At 40.5% G+C, this 22,080-nt stretch overlaps 2 protein-coding genes across 3 annotated transcripts in view; one reads left to right on the forward strand and one right to left on the reverse strand.

Moving 5' to 3' along the window:
- Nucleotides 1–933: 933 nt before the first annotated feature.
- h1-0 (H1.0 linker histone) lies at nt 934–2,218 on the reverse strand. The gene has a single exon (XM_079261262.1). The coding sequence runs from the start codon at nt 1,986–1,988 to the stop codon at nt 1,404–1,406; it is 585 nt and encodes a 194-aa protein (XP_079117388.1). The 5' UTR covers nt 1,989–2,218; the 3' UTR covers nt 934–1,403.
- A 10,740-nt stretch (nt 2,219–12,958) lies between these two features.
- rhbdl1 (rhomboid, veinlet-like 1) overlaps nt 12,959–22,080 on the forward strand; it is a gene marked incomplete at both ends in the record, with an annotated part of 47,571 nt that continues 38,449 nt past the window's right edge. For both annotated transcript variants that reach the window (XM_079261291.1, XM_079261292.1), the window contains 2 exons: nt 12,959–12,997; nt 19,738–19,896. In XM_079261291.1, coding sequence (XP_079117417.1) covers nt 12,959–12,997; nt 19,738–19,896 — 198 coding nt within the window. The remainder of the gene's footprint in view (nt 12,998–19,737; nt 19,897–22,080) is intronic.

Below are 22,080 nucleotides of genomic sequence, written 5' to 3' on the forward strand. Positions count from 1 at the left end.
TATTTTATTCAGAGCAGATGTTATATTGCCTTGTGACATTTGGATTTATTTGTAGTACAACAAATGACCTCTGCTTTGTATAAAGCTGGGAACACCACCAGAAGCTTTTCGGACAAGGTCAGTTTGATGTTTTGACAACTACCTTTATAAACTAATGTCATTACTTTAAGATTCATTTGAATTTAATCCTGACTTTCAGCTTCAGTCTGACACAAGGCTGCTGCTGTCTCAGCTGTGGAGAAGCTGTATTTTCCCTCAAGACACCACAAGGTGGCAGTGGTGTTTGTCAGGTGAGGAGCAGGACGGTGGAGCATGGGTGTGTCTGCAGACACCCCATTAATGATCACAAGTTGCTTTTAGAGAAGTAGACGATGCTACAGAATCCCATCAGTGCTCCAGGTTAACTTTTATCCTCTACTAGCACATTTTTTTAATGGCTAATTAAATAATTGACAGTGAAGTAATGACCTGGTCTTTCTGCAAATGCGCATTTCTCCTGCACAAACTGTCAGATTGTGTGAAGCTCAGTTCCACTCAATATCTCTGAAATATATTTACAAACCCGTCTACTTAACTGACAATATAGGTGGATAAGTTTAAGGATAACTTAAGCATGCAGGATTGTGATTATTGGTTTAAACATACCAAAACGCCACGGTTCATCACGTGACCCTCAGTGTCCGTTTCAAAGTCTAACCTGCATTAAAACTTCTCGTCTTATAGAGCATAACTTTGTGGTCACAGAGTCGAGCCATTGTAGCTCCAGTGGGTGCATTTTGCACAAACTCAGGAGTTTGGGTTTTTAAGGACAAAATAATAGCATTTTGACATATGTGTCCATCGCATAGATTACTGTGGCTGATAATTACGCCCTGCAACACCAGAAACTGCGCACAAGTAAAGTGAACACTTTTCTTTAGAAGATGACAAAAGTTTATTGATATACATTTGTAAACAGTCTTCAAAGCGACTGAACACAGTGGGGTGTTTTATGGTTGAGAAAATATACAGAATGGAGGCTGAATGAGAGCTATGGAGCCTTTAGGAAATTCCTGCTGACGTCCGCTGCCAGTGGTGTGTACATTGTAAATGCTCCACAATGCTCACCATACACACATTTGTATTTTCAGTATGAACCCGTGCAATAACAATAACTTCATTAGTTTGACTCTATATACACCTTTTTCAACAAGATAACAGTTTAATGTATTTGTGAACAAAGTAATTAACTTGTTAACGAAATTGAAAATGCTCACAATTACTTCTACAGCTTCTTGATGGAGTAGTGCAGAGGAGGGAGGGAAACTAGAAACACGTTTCAATGAGACCTTACAAAAATAATACATATACGAAAACATTTCCTCAAGTATTTACAAAGACTTAGTGTGTCTTATTGTCCTTTTTTACTTCTTTTTTGATGCCTTAGCTGCCTTCTTGGGTGTCTTTGCCTTGGGTTTGGCTGCTTTCTTGGCTGGTTTTGCCTTGGGCTTGGCTGCCTTGGGCTTCTTTGCTGGTGCCTTTTTGGCTTTCGCTGGGGTCGCCTTTTTCGCGACCTTTTTCACTTTCTTCGCAGCTGCTTTCTTGGGTTTTTCCGGCGTCTTGGACACCTTCTTGGGTTTGGCTGCCTTCTTGGGTTTAGGTTTCGCTACTTTCTTTGGTTTGGCAGCCACCGGTGCCTTGGTGGACTTTTTGGAGTCCTCTGGCTTGGTCAGCCTGAAGGATCCGGACGCTCCGATGCCTTTGGTGTGGCGCAGCATCCCAGATGCGACCAACCTCTTAAGGGCCATCTTGATCTGGACATCGGCATTGTCGCCCACTTTGTAGTTCTTCCTCACGTACTTCTGGATGGACTGACGGGACGCTCCGCTCCGGCTCGCGTCGTGAACAATAGCAGCTTTGATCATCTCGGAGTACTTCGGATGAGAAGCAGGCTTTTTAGGCTTGGCTGCCTTTTTGGCTTTGGCTGGTGCGGCCGACGTCTCTGCCATGGTGACTTTCTGTTGAAGAAGTTAACGAAAAAGTCCTAGAGGTGTAATTTCACCGGCTTGGTGCGCTTGACCCTCAGCGAAAAAAATATTCGTGCAGTCAGAAATAAAATAAACCTTTTCCTCAAGCTCCGAGTTTACAAGCTGCGTCGCACTTTCTCTCTTTAAGATTAAAAACACAGTTAATCTAACTGTCCGAGTTAAATGACGCTTCAGTATCTTGGTTCACTTAAGTGTCTTATTCCACAGGCGCTCCGGTAAGCCTATGAAGCCTATCTGCGGACGTGATTGAGAACACCAACTGCCAGCAGCTGATCTAGCGGACTCCATGGAACTGGCGCCGTCCCGTTTGTGTTTCTTCATCCTACAACTCCTGTCAAATATAAAAACTACGGATGCGTACTGAATCATAAAACACTATGGGCTGATAGCAGAGGCATTGGGCTTCACGGTGACACACTTGTTTCCCTTCCTCCGCCCTGACGAACAACTTTTATTCCAGGAAAACCGGCTGGAAGTAACGCGTGCTGTGAACAATTTTGCACAATTCGCATTAAATTGACCCAAACAGTCGGAACCAGGGGGGAAATCTTGCAATGCATATCGAAATTTAATCTTCGCTTAAACCGATGCACGTTGTTTGAACGGCGCAGGAGTCCGTTTTTCCTTTTAATACTTTGATACATTTTCCCAACTAACACAGTCCGGCCATTGACTTTGAGTGACGTGGTCGAGATTATTTACTGTTAAACCTCCTATAAATTAAATGTCACAATATGTAAGTTACAGGTGACCGTTGGGGTAGTAGTGGGGCTTTATTTGATGTGTGATACGGTGGATAGGTTTGCTGTATTGGCTGGTTTTAGGGCAGAATTGGTTATAACTATCACTATGGCTGTCGCCTCTCGAGCTCCATTGTCAGGAAAGTTGCCAACACCTCCAAAGATCAGGGATTCTGATGGCAGGTCATTAAATCTATCACATTATTTTTGACATGCAAAGCAAAGTGACAAATGTGTGACCAGGTGTGAGTCCAGCTGCAAGAGGGGGACAGCAGCCGAAACCAAAGTCCTTCAATATAGGGCGCAGTGATTGCTTTCTATTGTTCAGGAGCTGGCGCATCAGAGCACAGTCAATAACATGTCTGACATTTGGGTTTCCTCGTGATAAAGATGAGGTGTACCGCTCCAAATCAACAAAAATATAGAAAAATAACTAACTTTGTTATGATTTGGTTGTGTTATTTCTTATTTTATTATCAGCTCTGATGTCCCTCCCTGCAACGCCATTTTGATTTCTACATGAAAGTCACAGCCGCTGGAATAGTGCTTTCCCCCGACTTTTGTGAATTGGTTATTGTTATTACACACTATTTTTCTTCTAACAAAATAACCAAATTTCTATCCTTCTCAGCATCACACACACTAGTCCACAGTAGTGGCAGAGTAGTAAGTGGTTTGCAAGAGGAGAGGTCCTCTATAGTATATAGACTATTTTAGGACACTGCTCATTTTAAAACATCTAATTGTCCAAAATGACTAACTTGCATTTAACTTATCTATAAACACCCCATTTCTTTGTTTACTGTATATAGCAGCTTATAAACAATGCCAGCAATTAAGAAATAAGTTTTTCCCCATAAGCAAGCATGTCTCCTTGTTTCCCCACCTGTCTCCTCACACTGAGTTGGTGACTGCTTTTCGTTTATTTGTGCGTGTTTGTTTATTAGAAGGTGGGAGAGTTATTCTGTTAGCGGGCATGGAAGGACTGAACCAGGGAGGACGTAAGAGGGAGGGAGGGGACCACTGTGAATGAGTGAGTGTTTTTTTCATGTAAGACTGCTGAGCTAAAGAGGGAGGGAGAGAGGATGAAAGGATGAGTTAGTGAATTGGTGAGTGCAAATGGGAGGGAAAGAGAGGAGGGGGGAGTCAGTTTTAGATGAGCAGTGAAGGAGTGGATAAATGAAGCCGTGGAGAGCCGGGGTGACTGAGTGAATGAAAATATTTAAATGGCGCAAATGAATGAGGAAGTAAGAGGGAAGGAGAAAGTAGAGCATAATTGGGTTAAGCAGTGTTCTCTTTATATGCTTCCATGTAGGCTACTACTAGTGTAAACATGTCTTTTGTTTACGACTCCTACTCAGGCCACGCGCTGGCTGTCGTGTGTGGGATCATTTTTGGACACTGGTCCTTCGTCGCGGTCACCGATTGTCTAAAAGTGATGTGGACTGTCCCTGACCGCTCGTGCCCCGTTTAGTTAACGATGCTGGAAAGCAGCTATGAAACTGACTTCTCCCCCACGTTAGACCACTCCTTTCAGCCACCGACAGAGGGACGTCGTCCACAGGGACTGGACCTCCCGCACCCTGACCATGATTGGTACAATAAAGTAGCGATCAGTGGTGTTTGATGACCTGCGCATCTCATTAACACGTTTTTTCTTTTCCTTTCTTTTTAAATCTTATTACGTAATTGTTTGTCTGCTATCATTACAGTGTGGAGTCTTTGTCTGGTTTGGGGGTGAGTGCGCGCGCGCGCGTGTTTGTGTGCGTGTGGGGTGGTGGGGGTCTTTGTGTTGGAAGCAGAGCGTGCAAGATTAGTGAATTAATATGACAAAAAAAACATGTAGCTATGTAATTAATATGAAAAAACAAACACGTTGGGAGGGGGGGGGGGGGGGGGGGGGGTCACTGGTTAGTTTGCTATATTGCTATAATCACAAACTTCTAAAATAAAATAAACACATAAATGAGTTTATTCCACCTGCTCTACCCAGTACGTGGATTTATTGCTTCTCTGATTTTGGGTAAATAGAATAACAAAAGAAGGTTTCGTATGATGGTGTCACCTTGGAGTGCCTTCATTTCTTTTGCAGGTCCAAATCCAATTACCAATCAACCAAGCAGTCAGGAATAAAAGGAATGGATAGTTATCTCGGATGTTACCGTGCATAACAAGTTTAGTGTTCCTTGTACCATTATGGTGCGCATATATAATGCTGTCATGCTATACAGAAAAATGTTTGTAGTCAGAACCTGAGGTGCACATATATCCAGCCTTACATAATGCTTAACCCACTTCTGGGTCATTTGTCAGGAGTCAGAGTGAGTGGAGTGGGAGTTATATTACATATGTATTTACAGAAGACAGCTACACCATCGTGTCAGGTGCGTTTTAGTGTTGCACCTCTAAATTTGTCTGATGCCAGTTTGTAATTCTAGACAGCCAAAACCCTCTCAAGTCCTGTCCAGCCTCTGGCCCAAAGCATTATGGGTATCTACCGTTTCACTTCACTGTTCTGTCAGTCAGAACTGTGTATCATTTGTCAGTCTAGTTTATAAGTTGCTTTCATTTTATTTTATTTTATTTCATTTTGTTGTTCAAAACGGTCAGTGACTTCAGCTGTAAATCTTATGATAAAAAAAAAAAAAAAATTTTTTATGTTCACTTAACTGGCTGAAAAAGAGAATCAGAGACTTTTTTTTTAAGAGTATTTCTTTCCCCTTCCTACGGATCCAAAGGATTGCACTTTTATTAATAAAACAAGCAATGTAATTTGTAATTGTAGTAATACCAGTACCACATGCACTAATAATACTTAAAGCACACTTTTAATACACGTAAAATGCATTATATGGAACAGATATGATGTAGATAGTAATAGTTTATTAAATTGGGGCAGGATTAGATGAGCATTAGCTTCCGCATACCCTCTTTCCAACATAAAATGCTCAACTATTTTTAGTGTGATGACAGTACATGGGATTTGGTGTGAGTTGTTAACCCCATCATTTACCATGCCAATGTGATGACTTTGTTTTTATGTGTAAATACACACACACGTGTGTATATATATATATATATATATATATATATACACACACACACACACACGTGTGTATATGTGTGTGTGTGTTTGAAATAAAGAATTCTGACTAAAAATTATTCTGAAACACTTCTGCTTTCTGTTTTTGTTTCAGCTCATTTAAAACTGAGTCATGGGTAGAACATGAAAGTTCATGTAGCTTCATTTGAGTATTGAATAAACTGTGTGTGTGTGTGGTAAAGTTCTCTTAAAGTCAATGATTCAGTCATTCTCGTAGGAAAGCTGTAAAATGTGATTTAAGCTGATCGAAATGATCTGGTAGGCCAGTACGACTGTTGTGGGTGAGTGGGGAATAATTAGCATTGTGAGGGGGAAAAAAAGCCAGTGCTGAAGGCAAGTCGAAGACTAAAATGGATGTGTACAGGTTCCTAGAGAAGAACTCATGATCAAGACTTCAGAGGATCATCACTAAATGCAAAAATCTGTTGAAACTCACATGTAATAAAAACATTCATCGAGAAGCTGTTTGAGAACAAAAGTCAACTTGTAAAATGGAAGAAACATGGAGAAGAGGGAGCAACTCAGAGCTGTTGGGGGATGTTTGTCTGCTGACGCATTCAGATTTATCAGTGAATATACAAATGCTGATAGCAAAAGGGAGAATCCACTGGGACACAAGTATGGTCAGATTCAACTAGATGCCTTTGCTCACTGGATTTCTTCATGAATGAGCAGAGCTGGGCTTTTCAGAGTGAGCTGGATTATTTCTGAGCTTCATGCCATTTGCTAGAAAGTTTGATAAGCAGATGAAAATGAAAATGCAGAACCACAGTGGGAATTTTTTTTTTTTTTAAGTGCATATAATTTTGGCATTGCTATATGTACAGTTTTTATTTTGTAATTAGTCCAGTGCTCTGGTCCGGTCTTGTCTAAGAACAGGTACATTACTGGACATAAGTTTTTTTGTTGTTTTGTTTTTTTAAACACACTTGCACTTGTTGCATCCAGGCCAGCTGGGTGTGAATGTGCTCTCTGGAGGTTGTTTGTTCAAGTTTCAACAGTTGTTTCAGCATTTGGATGTCTGAGCAGATGCCAGTAGCCAAGTGGCGTGCAGAATGCAGCTCAGCCGAGCCAACAGAGGCCCGGCACTTCGTCCTGTACCAAGGAGATCTTTGTAGACGTCTTACAATTCTCGCTCAAAAACACCCTCATCATGTCGTTTATAAAGACAGCAACCATACCCACAATGTCAGCTGTCAAAGCACCTCTAACATGACGGGCATCTCATTGAACCAGTTTCTCAGAGCACCTGTGAGCTGTCAGTCAGAGCAGCAGGGATGACTTAACAGAATCTATTGTCACGTATTGTAAGCTGACATTTATAAACCTTTGCTGTTGTTTTTTTTGTTTGTTTGTTTGTTTTTTAAGTTTTATTTTATTGAAAAAAAAAACATAGTAGCCAACAGCTATCATTTCATTGGCTATCCTCAACGCATCCAATTTGACACTTGATTCTTTCTTCTTAAGGAAGTCTACATTTAGCCTTAATCCTGACTTTAACCCCTTGCCCTGTTAATACACTGGGACTTAAGTGGCGTTCAGGAGTAACACAATCTGCTGTAGCAGGGATAGTTTCCAGATTAAAGCCATGTGTAGATACTATTATGATAGTTTTTGTTTTCTCTTTGTTTTTTCCAAGAAAAATATTGAATTATATATATACAATACAAGCTGATGAGGAGTCATCTTTTTTTTTCTGCTTTTCCTTATGTTTAAATTGTGAACAAATAGATGGGATTATTTTCCCTCTTATTCACATTTACTGTATTTTCAGCATGGTTTTTTTCAGGCAGGTTTTTTTTGGAGAATTATTGTGCTGTTAACTTAATGTGTGAATTTCCCAACAGAGGGCAGTAGTAGCTAAAAGAAACAGTTGTGTCCTTTGTCATAATATGTTATTTGAATTGGGAACATATAATACATATATTAGAATCTTATAAAAGAAGGCATTCACATGTAAAAATACAAATGCAAAGTAATTTTCATACACAGTCCTGTTCAGAGCTTTTTGTAAAAAGCAGGAAGAACAGACATTTTTAAGAGATTGCTTGTCAGTAATCGGTGATGAGACAAGATGATAACCGAGGCCTTTTTAGACTATCTGTGGCCCATCTTCCTTTGTCATTATTGTTGCCAACAGTAGTTTTTGTGATGCTCTCAAAGAAAGTTGTCTATCTCTGACCAGATACACAACTCCAATACATTTTGAGGAATAAGAAAATGAAGTGCCTAACATTTTATGCATGGTACAAATCTGTATGTAGTGTCTTTTTTTTTTAGTTTTTTAGTAAGGAGCAACAGGGGAGGGGTGGCACTTCAAGGTTTTAACACTAGAGGTCTCTGCACACCTGTAGTTTATTGCACTTACTTTCAACTCTATTGCAAACTACAGCACTGAGCCTGACTTAACAAGATGAGGCACTATGACACTACAGTGTCATAAAGAGCTGCCGATGCTTGACAGAAATATGACTCCCAAATGAGGTGTAAATATTACAGAGATGGAGCCAGACCAGTGCCCCACCCTCATGAAATAAAGAGCTGGCAGAGTTCATGCAATTGACAGTATACCCTTCCTTTTATTAATTTTCATCTAGCTCATTCCTTTTCTTCTTAGTTCTTTCAGATTTCAACCTCTTCCTGTAACTCCTCCTTGCCTCCCCCACTTCATGTCCTCCAGAGATTCTCTAAGTGGAGCAGTTTGGATTATAAGTGTGTCATTCAGTGACCTGTTTTCTGCCATTTTTCATCATGTGGGTGATTCCCTCTATTGCACAACCGCTCCTGCTTGACATCCAGCGGCTCGTGTAGCATCTATTTTAATTCTAATTAGTAGAATCTTATAGAATGCAGAAAACTCCCACAACGACTTTTTCTTCTTAATCTGTAAAAGGTTAAGTTGATGAAGAGAATAATGACAACATTTTAATGCTGTGATCTTGCAAAACACAGAGTGAATGATGTCTTACAGAGTTTTGTCCCTCTGTTAGTCCAGTCAGTTTGTAAACTTTATGTTTGGTTGAACTTCAACTTCCTGGTTTTCTTTTATAATTCCTTTTTTCTTTCAGTTTAATTAATGCCACTGTGTTTTCTTTCCCATTTGATTTTCTTTCCCGTGTTATATCGTGAGGAATTTCTCAATATGGTCTGGACAGCCGTTCATCTCACTTGGATAAGCACACAGAACATCCTCAGGTATTTATTGACGTGACCCTTTCCCACTGGTCCACCTCAATGACCACTTTAATTAAGATTTCATGAGGTAATTTCTGGTTATTGCTTTCTGTAGCAGAACTAGCATCTTTCCCAAAGGGGAGATTTCTGTGAGTCTGGCTCTGAATTTACAGTTCAGCAGGCTACAGAAAAGCTTATTACTTAAAGCTTCTTATAGAACAGAAAAACTAAACTGAATGTAGTCTGAGTTTTTTCTCCACAGTCTTGATATTGACCAAGTTTTTATTTATCCACCTTTATGACATTGCAATAACTATTATAACAATATATACATATATATATATATGGTTCTCACTAGATCATAAATACCAACTTGGTTCACCAACATCAAATGCATATTCTTCATGTTCTAAGCTTGCTGTAATAACCTTTACTAACAGTTACTTATAGTTAATGGGCTCTGTCAATATCTTTGAAGAATTTTGGTCCAGTCTTTTGTAAAGACTTGTTTCAGTTCATTTAGAATTGCAGGCATGTGATTATGCGCAGCTATTTTCAGGTTCAGCTACAGATTTTCAGTCAGATGGAGGACAAGACTTTGACTGGATCAAAACACCATCATAGTTATTTTATTTTCAGCTCTTTTGGTGAAAATTTGTGCCTGTGCTTCGTGTCAGTCATGTTCTTTTGCATGACTGTAGTTTATTCAGGTTTTAGTTGTCAGAAAAATGTTATACAAAGAAGTTTGTGGCCGACTCAGTGACTGCAAGGTGCCCAGGTCACGTGGCTTCAAGGCAAACCCTTTTCTCTCCACCACCATGCTTGGAAGTTAGTAATAGTTGTTTACGCTTATCTGATTTATTAGGTTTTCTGCCGACTGTGCATCATAGTCAAACATCTCCACTTTGTTTTCCCTTTCTAAAAACATTTTACAAATGTCTTGTGATGTATTTTCAAGTGCAACTTGGCAAAACTTTTACTGTACTGTCATTATTTCTCTTTAAACTCTACATATTCCACCATGTTTTTTCATTGTTTTTCTGATTATTCTGTCACTATCTTTTATATTTAACATGATAACTGAGACTTTAAAGCATTTCACAATCTGACTTCAGGTGAACTTGCTGAGACATCTCCTCCAGAAAAACTGCAGCTGCCTTTAATGTTTTCCACTTGTAAATAATTTTTCTTTAGATTGCCTGGGAAGGACTTTCTAACATTTTCCAGATTTGTTGATCAGCTGCTTCTCTAAGATTGTTGCAAATATCTTTCTTCCTTGTTTATAAGATTTTTTTTATTCTGTCTTAATTTGCAAATTGATGGGCAAACAGTTCTCCAACCATGCATTAATAATCCTGCATGAATGAAAATAATAAGTTATGCATTTATACTACCCTCATGCCAGAGTTACTCTGGAAGAAACATGATTCTCAATGCCACCTGCCTTAAGCACCTCTATGTCTGCTGAGGAAGTGTGTGGAGTGGCAGTCTAATTAATGCATGTTTTTACCTCCCTGAAAGGCCTTGTTTTTCTCTCCCTGTTCTCTCAGAGGCTAGAGCAGTATTTTGTCTGCTGCTTTGAGGCCTGTTCAAAGAGGAACATGTTCCCTGGGTTTGTCCAGCCATCTGCATCCATCCACCAGAGGTGAATAGAACATGAAGGGTTTAGTCAGGCTCAAGAGCAGCCATTCAGTTGGGGATGCTCCAGGCAGCAGAGACAGTATTTTATGGCGGGGTTATCTTGCTCTGGCAGTCATCTGTATAATGTCACTTGGTGGAAGTGTAATGGAAAGAGTGATACTGGTGTGACCCTTGGGTGTGTGTGTGTGTGTGTGTGTGTGTGTGTGTGTGTGTGTGTGTGTGTGTGTATGGGGGGGTGATGTTACACTATATGTGATAGAAAATCTTTATCGTGCAAACTGATGTTACAGTAAGAGAGTTCTCAGTTTCACCTTTTCTTTGTGCTGCATTTTCATGCTTTGCAGTGCATGTCTATAGTTTGATAGAAGTCCCATGAGGTTACCAAGGCAACCATTAAATCCAATTTCATTTTGCCCAATATTGCAGTTTGCAAATCTGCTAGCACTGACCTTATAATTACAGTTGTCTTATTCATGCTCACAGCAACAGAGAATTGGAGACAGATTAATTCCTAACATTGATTAGTAGTTGGACAAAGAAGCTCATGGAGTGACTTGAGTCTTTCCGCACAGTAAAGGAAATCCTGTTGTTTCTATAGACTTGCAGGGTCATTATTGAGGCTTTGTTTAAACAAGAGTGTGTCGGGTCTGCATAATTGAAGGTAACAAAGGGAAAGTCTGGGAGCTCTGCCATGTTCAAGGTGGCCTCGGCTCAATCCAGTAGGATAAACATAGACATAAACATTGCAGTTACTTGTGGGTTCATAGTGCATGCAACCACCATCTGACCCATAAGGAGTAATGGTGGAAGTTCAGATACATGTGTTTAAGTTTTTTAAGCTTTCATTTAAAAATTAGATGCAGTCATGGTATCTCAACAGCTACAGGTAGTGTTTGTGACAAAGACAGAAGCTGTTGGTGATAGTTCTTTACGGAAATTGTCCAGAAACAATAAAACACCCCAGCCTCATACTGTGATCCATAAGTCTAAGTTGTCCCCAGGTCACAACCCTTGCCAACACCCCCATCCGTTATCAGCTACATTTAAGAGTATTTTTATTTCTTTTATGAGCTGAGATTTATGTCCACTTCCTGCTGATCGCCATTGTGCCAAGGAGAAGGGGTCACTGCGGATTTTTTTGCTGAAAGAAGACACCTTTTAAAGAAGGTTAAATCCACAGAATCAAGTCTACTTTCCATATTTGTTGTGGTCTGACTTGTTTGGTCGCGGCATGCTCTCTTTATTTTTACATAAACAGAAAGTGAAAGTTTGTGTTTGGCATCAGTTGTTTATAGGATATGTTATATCTGTTGTGGGTGTCATTTCAGCTCACTTGTGGATCAGTAAGCCAACCAAGCCATCCAATTCAATTTCATGTGATTACTTATTTGTGTGATGTGGGATGTGCATTTGATCTTTGCTGCATGCTAATGTGTCAGTGCTATTATTAAGCACAGAAATGCAAAGGTTGACTCAACAGTCATTTTCTTAAAGTGATCAATAGGATGTTAAAATTGATAGGATTGTTATGTCATTCATTTAGATGAAATAAAAAAATATAATATTATAATATTTTTTCCTGATCTATGCATTATAGCTTGTATCTTGCTCACCGTGTTTGTGTTTGGTGGGGGTGGCGGTCGGTGCCTGTAGTAAGCACAGAGCCGCAGTGGAACCCATCCCCTACGCCCTCCCTGAGACACCTTACTTGTAGTGAAGAGAAGCGCCGCAGCCCCTGGCCACTCCTCCTCCTCCTACAATTGGAAGAAGGAGGCCACCTCCCTCCCCTGCCTCATTGGTATGCAGGCGATGCAGTGAGTGTATGAGGAGAGGGGAGAGTGAGAGAGGTAGCAGTCAGTGCAATGGGATAGAGGAGAGCGAGGAGGAGGAGGAGGAGAGTGAATGAGAGCTGCTGGATCTGCCTTGCCTGCGTGCCTGCCTGTCGTCTGCTGAAGCTGGGTTTACCACCGCGCCACGCTGTACTGACACAGAGCACAGCCACGGGCCATTTCCACCACCAACGCACACTCATCACCGGTTATTATTCCACCAGCAAGGAAAAACCAGGGACCAAGCTCACCAGGCTTTGTCTGTCAGCATTTAGGGGGACACAGCAGCACTGAAGTGCCTGACGCTACAATTTAGGCACCAGCTGCTACCTAACCACATCTCCCTTCACCTTATCCCATCCTTACCAACACCGCCAGCATTCCTCTCTTGCTCCTCCCTATGCCCTTGTCCTCGGCGGCTCCTCTCACCTCCCTGGCTAGTATATGGATAGAAGCTCCCTGTTTCAGCTCATACAAGAGCAGGTAAGCAAGCAGCGGCAGAGGTTTCTATGGTTACAGGCTCATGGCCACATCACCGTCTACCCAGTGACTGAGACATGGAGGCTATGAGGAGAGCTGATGTCAGGATTGATAGCACAAGGCTGTTTGCTCGGGCTGAATGAGAACACAGGACAACATGACAGATGTGAGTATTGTGGAGCCATGTTGGCCCCAAGAACATGAGGTCAGATCATGAGCCACTGCAGGAAGGGGGGCGCATCCTGTCATAATTTATAGAAATAATAATGGATGAGATGGATGTGCAAATGGAAGGGTTTATTGTAGAAAGGAATATAAAGATGGATTGATTGCCATATCCTAAGTGAAAATGGAAATTATTGGTCCATTATGGCAGCTGCATGCACATTTGCACCAATAATGCTCTATGTGCATGGGTGTATTTCTTCCCCCCCCCCCCCCCCCTCTTTGCTTTTAAGTTGTTTTAGCTGTATCTGCTACATGCCCAATTTTATGTCAGGATCACCAAATTTAAAACATTAAGAGTCAAGCTACCATTTAATTCCAGTGAAATCCAGATCAGGTTTTAGTTTTGCTTTTAAAACAGAAACTGTTTTTTTTTTTTTCTTTAAATATTTCTGTTTTTCTCTGCCATGTTGCTAAAGACGCTTGCCAAGTCAAAACCCAGTGTTGGTGGACATTATTTAGGCCAGTGAGAAATGTTGCTCTTGACATCTGGTTTCCTTGAATCCTCCAGCCAAACTACAGTTTTTTTTTCTGTCTGGTAGACCAAATTTAGCTTTGGTCTATCATCTCCTGAATTAACAAGCCAAAATGTATGTGAAAGCATTTCTGACCCAAAAAAAAAAGCATGTTTATATTTGGGGTTGTGGATCTGGAGGTTGGAAATTTTGTCTCCATGTTTATTTGCAGCTCTGCAGTGATTTTTGTTTCTTTTCTATTTTAAATAATGTGATTCTGGGTTTTAGTAACAAACTGGCCTATTGGGGTTTCAGCTGATTGGCAGATTGATTTGGCAATCATTTTGTCCTAGAGAGAGAAATTGATTATTTAGCTGCAGGGTTTAGGGGTTGCAAGTGGCCTGTCAGCAACATGCTGAACAGACTCATGGGAATGCAGATATTTGTGAGCCCATGATCATGTCCACAGCTGCATTTTTTCTTTTCTTTTTTTTTAAAATTTATTGATCTGTGTGTGTGTGTGTGTTTTCTAAATAAGTGGTCATCCCCCTCCACCTCCTTCATAGGTTGTGTGAGAAGAATCTCCATGGTTGCCCCTTTGAGTCCTTTACTCTATAAGCACTTTGTTTATAAATGCTTAGTGGTTTAGAGCCATTACATTTTCTTCCACTGATACATTAGTGTGTGGCATCAGAGAAGCTAACTCATCTGTCTCAATATCAGTTTTCAGGTTAGACAGTGGATTGGACTGAAGATGGAGCCAATTTTTCCACATTGTAAACAGCTATCTGTTTATTGATTGCCGGCTTTATTTTTGCCTATGCCAGTGTGTTCATATAGGCAGTTTGTGGAGCCACAGTTGAGCAGGCTGCAGTCTTATTAAGCTCAAGCGTGGACTAAATCACTGACCCTGGCTGATGAAAAGGCTTTTTTTCCACCTTTGGGGTTCCATGCAGCAGCCTTTGATTTGGAAAAGGTTCCTCTAATTAAACCTGAATAAAATTGAATGTGCCAGCCTCTTTTGGACTGTGAACAGATGAGCTTGTTTTTAAACAAAAGCTGCTGCCTGCCTAAACATGGAGCAGTTTTTCCTCATCTTTATCCAAGTAAACATTTTGCAGGGCATGCCTTCTGTTTGTTGCAGCTATGCCCTCCAGATTTATTCTGTCACATTTCACTGGAGGCTCTCTGCAACAACCACAGCGTCCGTTTAGTCGCCATGAAAACCCACATGCACACCTAGAGGTCAAGCATTTCACTGAAGGCATTTTAAATGTTGTAGTTTATAGAGTAAAAAAAAAAAAAAAGGTATCTATTCCCATTGCTTAGAAAATATAAATTAACTGATTAATAAACTGATTAATTAAGATGAATTTCTGAACACCTTTTAGACTTTACTGGACAGACAAATGAAGCAGCAGACAGAATTGAGACTCCAAGATTAATAAGACATGTGATCAGATGTACATTAGGTGTCGAAGGCAGTGAACTAAATGAAAACGCTGCAAGGGAGGAGAAAGACAATGCAACAGTGGCAACATGAGTGACTTTATTAGTCTTTGTCTGCTGAGCTCAGGATATTTTTGGCCTATGCAGGCTCATACTTAGGTTCTTTCCATTGCAGTGCAAATGCCAAGGGACAATGATGCTACGCAGCAGTCAGCTACTCATGTTTGCTATCATTATTTTGTGCATATCTCAATGTGTGTCTTTCAGTTCTTATCTTTCTTATTCATATCTCGCCTTGGGCTTCTTAGTGCTTCTCTGACATATTTATGTCAAGCAGAGAGAATAAGGGTCCTATACGTTCCCCCTTTTTCGTCTTTCCGGTCTCTGGCTGTTTATGGGGTCTTTTAAAGATCAGGAAGTGTAGTTAGGTTGTTATTTGGATGAATATAAGTTCTTTGGATGTGTCTCTTCAGTTGTTGTCAACTTGAGGAGGGAGAATGGTTTGGATCTTAGGGGCACCGCATGGCGGTTAAATCTGTACGTGCTGATAGTAGCATCACAGCAGAACACACATTGTGATAATTACAGAGTCAGTGGCCCAGTTGTTGGTGAAGACCAGCGTGTCCTGAGGCCAGCAGAGACAATAAAAAGGATTTTTATCTGATTCCATGCAAATATGCTCTGCCCTGTAAATGCCACTTCCCTCAGCAGACACTCAGCTCTGCTCAGGCCGAGTTCTGGTTCAGAGACCAAAGTACTCTGTAGTGTTGGCTCTTTGCTACAGTGTTGGTACTTTATCACTGGAGTTGGCTCCTTTGGCTAAATATAGTTTATTCTCCAATCAGCATCAGGCTTTATGGTATCTTATTAGATAATGTGTCCAATGAAGAAGAGTTAGATTATTTAAAATACCTGCTTTTATCTTTTGTTGCAACTAATAGTGGTTTTTTTTTTTTTTTTGTTTGTTTTTGTTTTTTGTTTGTGTAAATTGCTTCAGTAATTAACATAGACAAAATACCATTAATTTCAATAGATCTGATAGAGTTGTGTTTAATGTGCAACTAGGTGCAAACATTGAAAACCTCAAGGCAGCTTAAGCCTTTTAAGCATTTCCAGGTAAATCCTAATGTGTTGATTGTGGGATAACTAACTTTTATTATAAGCCTAAATAATGTCAACAAATAATAAAAATTGTGCATGTGTTCTTTATTACAGGTTTGCATTGTGTACTGACTAATCAATAATGATGTAGAAGTAGAAACAGTTTTTACTGTAATAACAATAAAAAGAAGTCTAAAAGTCATCATTTTCACTCACTCTATTTTCTGCCAACAACCCTGAGTTCTACATGCAGCAGTGTCATGTCTCCTGCATTAAGGTTGATTATGTCTGCTGTGTTTCGGCCCACCTGCAGTATGTCGGTCATGGCTGAGGTTTGAATCTGGTCTGCAGTGTTCATTCTTGAACCCCTGTGAAACAGAGGGATAAGTCAGTGGTTTGCTGGGGTCAGTCAGAGTCACTCTGCCAGAGGTAATAGAGGTCCCAGGGGTTAACACTGAGATCCTTCCCCTGCAGTCAGCCTTCTCCATCTCCTTGCTCTCCTCCTTGTACTCATGTTTACATTATGATCCTGTGTCTGCTCCATCTCCTTCAACTTGCTCTTGAGCCAGCCAAGTTTGGTGTCTTGGTTTTCCCCCACAGCTCCGCCTTCCATCCATAATCCTCCAGTCTGCATCCCTTTATATCCAAACCCTATTATTGTCTTGTTGTAGCTCTATTCTTATCTCACTGGTCTGATTCCACTTCTACATATAATTTATTTTCTTCCTAAACACGTGAATTATACCCTTCTCCTGTTTCTCCTTTTGCTTCTGGAATGGCAATATGTTGTGGAAGAAAGGGGGGAAATGTAAGAAAGGGATGGCTCACAGGCGACTAGTAACCATGGCAACGTATGCGGCTTGTCAAAGTGTCGCCCTCGCCAGTCTCGGATCGCTTCAGTAACTGCGTGCTTCTCCGTGCTTTTCCCCTCCTTCTTTCAGCCTTATCTTTTTTCTCTAAACCCGTCCTCTCTGTCCACACACATCACAAGCTTATCCAAAAAGAAGGGGGAAGGGGTGGGGGTTCTCTTGCTAACACTTATTCATCTCAGTGTTTCTCATCTTAGTAATTGATAGCCCTAATTGGCTACAAGAACCAATCCTTCACCTCCTTGTATCCTCAGCGGATGGTGTCCCCTGTGCAACGTTCTTCCTGAATAAGGCCAGACTATGAAGGGAATAGTATCTGTGCAGTGTGACAGCTCAACGTCAACACTTGGTTTGCGTAATGGTGTGCAGGCATATACAGCGTGCCTCTGCCTGTGAGCTGCTGCTGTATCTGTAGTATAGTGATGTGCTGACATATGGAGGCTGGCAGTAATCAGACGTCCCCAGTGTGGCTCTCTGTTCCCCCTGTCAGCCTGGCCCGAGCCAGGAGCACATTAGAATCTGATCTATCTCTCCTCCGTGGCAAGTGGATGCAGAGCACTGGAGTGTGTCACAACCCTCTTATAAGAGAAAGAAGAAGAGGATTCACTGCCAGACCACTAGGCTAGGCACATGCTCATGCTGTATAACCGTCAGTGTTGAGGCATATTTATACCTCCAAGTTTAATTTCTGTCTGCGCTCTCAGTGCGTCTACCATTCTCCCATGCTTCATGGCATCTTCTCCTTCGACTTTAACAGAATCATTTTTCATCTTTTTCATTTAATAAACTCACCAACCATCCATATCTTTCACCCATTTTCTACCTCTTGCTTCTTTACTGTTATCTCTGTATGTGCTTTTTTTCCTCCTAATGGTCCTGCCACACTTTTCTGACATTAAGATATCAGCACCATGTCGCTCAACTCTCCGTAAGGGAGTGAGGGGACCGCATTTGAACAAATAACCATCACACACAAAGTAAAGGGGACTATCTAAATATAGACATAGGCTTTTTTTTTTAGCTTGTTTTTTGTTGAGTGATATATTTCATGTGCATTTGAGGCTATGTAAAGATGGCAGTAGGTTCAAACCATCAGTAGATGAGTTTTGATAATATATTGAGAAATATTAGGAGTCACCATAAAGAGGTTATTCTATTAATTGTTTAGCTTTCCTTAAAGTTTGGATTGAAATAAACAGGATCACTATATAATTTTTAATGTTTGTGGGAGTGTACGCAGTGATGTTAAAATACTGTAACAAGAAAAATCCTTTTTGTCAACCAACAATGGGAAGAGACTCTTTCAGAGCGTGATCAAAAGTGACACATTAGTTCCAACGTCTTCACCACTCTTCTATCTGAGTAAATACTTTAGTGTGCAGGAGAATGAAAAAGCAGAATTAATCTTATTAAAAGAGTCTTTAAGTTTAAATGAACTGATTCCGACCCACAGCTTTTGTGTTCTGGAAAACTTTCAATTATAGAAGCGTTGATTTTTTTTAGCCTCCAAAGGAGCCGGACTATGAAAAACTCCAGAAACCATATTAGTGGGAGGCAAAGCGCACGCAGTAAAAAGGCTGAGATGGAGACACTCTCACCAGCTAATATCTTGATTGAACTTCTGCACCCTTTTCCTCAAGCAGTAGGCATTCACATGATGCAGCGGTTTAATAACACCCTTCTCATGCAGCTGGTGAAACATCTCTGTCCAAACCCGTCACACCACATCGCATCAAGACTGAGGCAGCCTTGATGGGATTCTTTACATGGATATAGGCGACAATGACCAGACATGACTGACTACACAATGATGCAACTTCTATTAGCTCGCCCCTTCCTGGAGCAAATGGACACTGTTGGTTTACTAGTCCACAATCTAATGAAGCTGTGTTAGCTTTCAGGAATTAGCTAAAACGAGAACACCATGTTTTCTCTCTTGTTGAACCAGTTCATCCTCGGGCAAAAACAAATACAGAAGGACGCACTAAAGCAAGCTGACACCAGAAATGAACACTCCATTGAGAAGTATTGCACTTAAGGAAAAAAAAAAATGAAGTCATAAGTACAAAAATCTACCACCCAAAAACAACAAAACAAAACAAACACAAAAAAAACACATGAACAATGCGTCAATGCACACCTAATACTCAACAAGCCATTTTTTAAACTGGTGCTATTTTAGACAACTGCTCTGTCATTTTTATGAGACTCTGCTACTCAAATCAATTTCAAGGAGTAGCACAGTCATCAGCAGCAGTAACCCACGTGTTTTTTTGTTTTTTTTCTTTTTCCATCTGTGTGTGTGGTCATTATGAAAAAACAAGCTGGAAATGAGACCACAGACAGACTCACACATTGAAGTGATGCAGCGATGCATCAGCTCAGAAATAATGACTAATAAGTCATCCTTACTAACTGCAAAAGGTGTTGTTGTTTTTTTTTTTTTTTATCTCTGGTTAACAGCTGGTTATAGTGTGTTAGAATTACAAATAATTTGCTTGTTTTGCTGCTTCCAGTATCTTTTCCTTGTGTTTCCAAAGGTTTAATTGAGGTATTACTGTTCATATGCACTGCAGTATATATCCCAGTAGTTTGAGAGTGGGTTTTATTTCCTCTCTTTTTTTTTTTTTTTTTTTACCCCCAGCTGGACCCAGCGAACACCGGTTTTATCCCAGTGGAGAACTTCACCAGCTTGGTGGAGCACCATGAGCTGCAACTGGACCCATCCAAACTGGACATGTTGTTAGCCCTTGTCCAGAGCAATGAAGAGGGACAGGTGTGCTATCAGGAGCTCATCGAGCTGGTGAGTTGAAACTGTACGCATGCATGCACAGGCACAGAGTAAGTTGCGTGATATATTTCAGGACCTGCCAAGTCAGACATAAAGTTTCACACGCTGCACATTTTTGTCAGATTTTAAAGGTTACAGAATTGATTCAGACAGATGCAGAAAGCTCCACTGTAGCAAACATTGACTGGATCATTCAGATGGTTGTCCTGCAAAAGAGGGATCAATTCTTCCACTTAATGTGTCGGTAAATCCAGACGCTTAACCTCACAAATGGTGCAAAGCAAGCACTAGAAAATACCTACACCAAGCTGAGAGCTCATCAGTAGATTTGGTATATTGGAATACAAAATGCATGTAGATTTTATTGGAATTAATTTAGATTTAAACAAAAGGAGTGGCTTCATTGTGTTTTCTCCCCAGTCTGCTTTGAACCAGTTTGTGATTTCTAATAGCTAATTAGCCGAGGACTGTAACTGCAAGGAGTGTCTTATATACACTGATGTGAGAACAGTCTGTGTGCTGTTATATTTGCTTAATGGTCACAAATGTCTTTATGCTGAACCAGTATTTTAGCTTCTTGGGCTCTTCATTCTCTCTTCATTTATCCCCCTGCCTCTTCACCTGTCTGTGTTTACCTTTATATTCCTATTAGAAATTCATGTACAGATTTACATGTTTAATACAGATTCTCTCCAAGCTCATATCTGAGCAGCTGCTTTTGGCTCCTGGCAGCAAGCACTGTAATTAATTCAGCGCAAAGCAATTCCTGGCATATTTTCACTTCTTTTAGCTCATTTCTCCTTCTTTTACTTTTGTCTGCATATATGTCTTTCTTTTCTCTGATCTCTTTTTCTCTGTCTGTGTTCTCCTACCAGTGGTTTGAAATAAGAGCCACATGAGACTACTCAGTTTGCAGCTGGTCTCATTTCTGAAATCTCTGCTGCTGTAGAGAAATAACTGTAGAGGTGCCGTTCCCACAGCGACATCCACCCTACCCTCTTTAGAAGAGTACAGCTCCTTTCCGTCACCATACTTGAAATATTTTTTTTCCTCTCTGTTCTTTTTTCATTTCTTTGCTTTCTCATTTCAAACAACAATAAAACGTCTTATATCTCCTTCATTTTAAACCTACCTCTTTGAACCCTGAGAGATCATTTCCTTTTTCTTTTTTTTTTTTTCTCTTTTGGGAATATATGTTCAGAAAAGAAAGAAAAATGAAAGCAATAGCATCACCTCCATCAGCACAGGGAGACACTTTAAAGATTGTTCTTCAGCTAAATGCAAATTACTTTCGATTAGAGCAGCATTGGTGGTTGCAGGTCATAATCTGAGGTAATTCAAAAATGCACAGCCTGACACAGATATTAACTACCCCACATGCATTTGTTTTTTTAAACATTTAACTGATAAACACACAGGAAAGCATCAGGGACATACATGTACTGCTTTGCACATGCATGCAATTTGCAAATATATAGACTCTTTCAAGACATTTATAAGTAATTAATGCTGTTGCCACCCACTTCCTCCAAGTCAGTCTCACTATCCCCATTTCCCCACTACACACAGACTGTATCAAACACGAACAGACTCTCATTCATACGCATGAGCACCGCCAGCTCAGATTTGCTGAGTAATTTAGAGGATATTTAAATGTTGATGTGAATCCAGCCCTTTGTTGTGCAGCATGGGATGTGAGCTCTGTAGGTGTCTCCTTTCAGAATTGAGCTCCAGGCTGCCCTAAAGAAAGTTCAGCAGCTAGCATGAAATTTACAGCCAGGTCATCAACTAAAACCTTAACCTTTCCTTCTTTCCTCACTCTTAAAATTTTACTTGCTGTGTGGGGTCCAAGTCCTTACTTCTATTCTCAACAGAACTGTCATATTGGAAATGTAAACTTACTTTTATCAGAATATTTAATTGATTACATTTATATGAACTCATCATACTCAAGCTACGTCCATGTGAACAAGAAGATAAAGTACAGGTGAAGGTGAAGACAATATTTGTCTTAAACCCACTACTTTAGTCTAGTTTTGTATTGATTTGTGATCTGACCTTAGTGGAAGATGGAACACCCCTGCACATTTTTAAAACAGACATGGCAAAGTGCAGGATGGATGTGTGTGTGTGTGTGTGTGTGTGTGTGTGTGTGTGTGTGTTCGCGCACGCATTCACTCAGCCTGTGCATTTTCA

Source organism: Telmatherina bonti, assembly GCF_933228915.1.
Source record: "Telmatherina bonti genome assembly, chromosome: 21".
Classification (NCBI taxonomy): Eukaryota; Metazoa; Chordata; class Actinopteri; order Atheriniformes; family Telmatherinidae; genus Telmatherina; species Telmatherina bonti.

Coding starts and splice junctions, on each gene's coding strand:
- h1-0 (XM_079261262.1), bottom strand. CDS start 1,988: ATGGCAGAGACGTCGGCCGCACCAGCCAAAGCCAAAAAGGCAGCCAAG.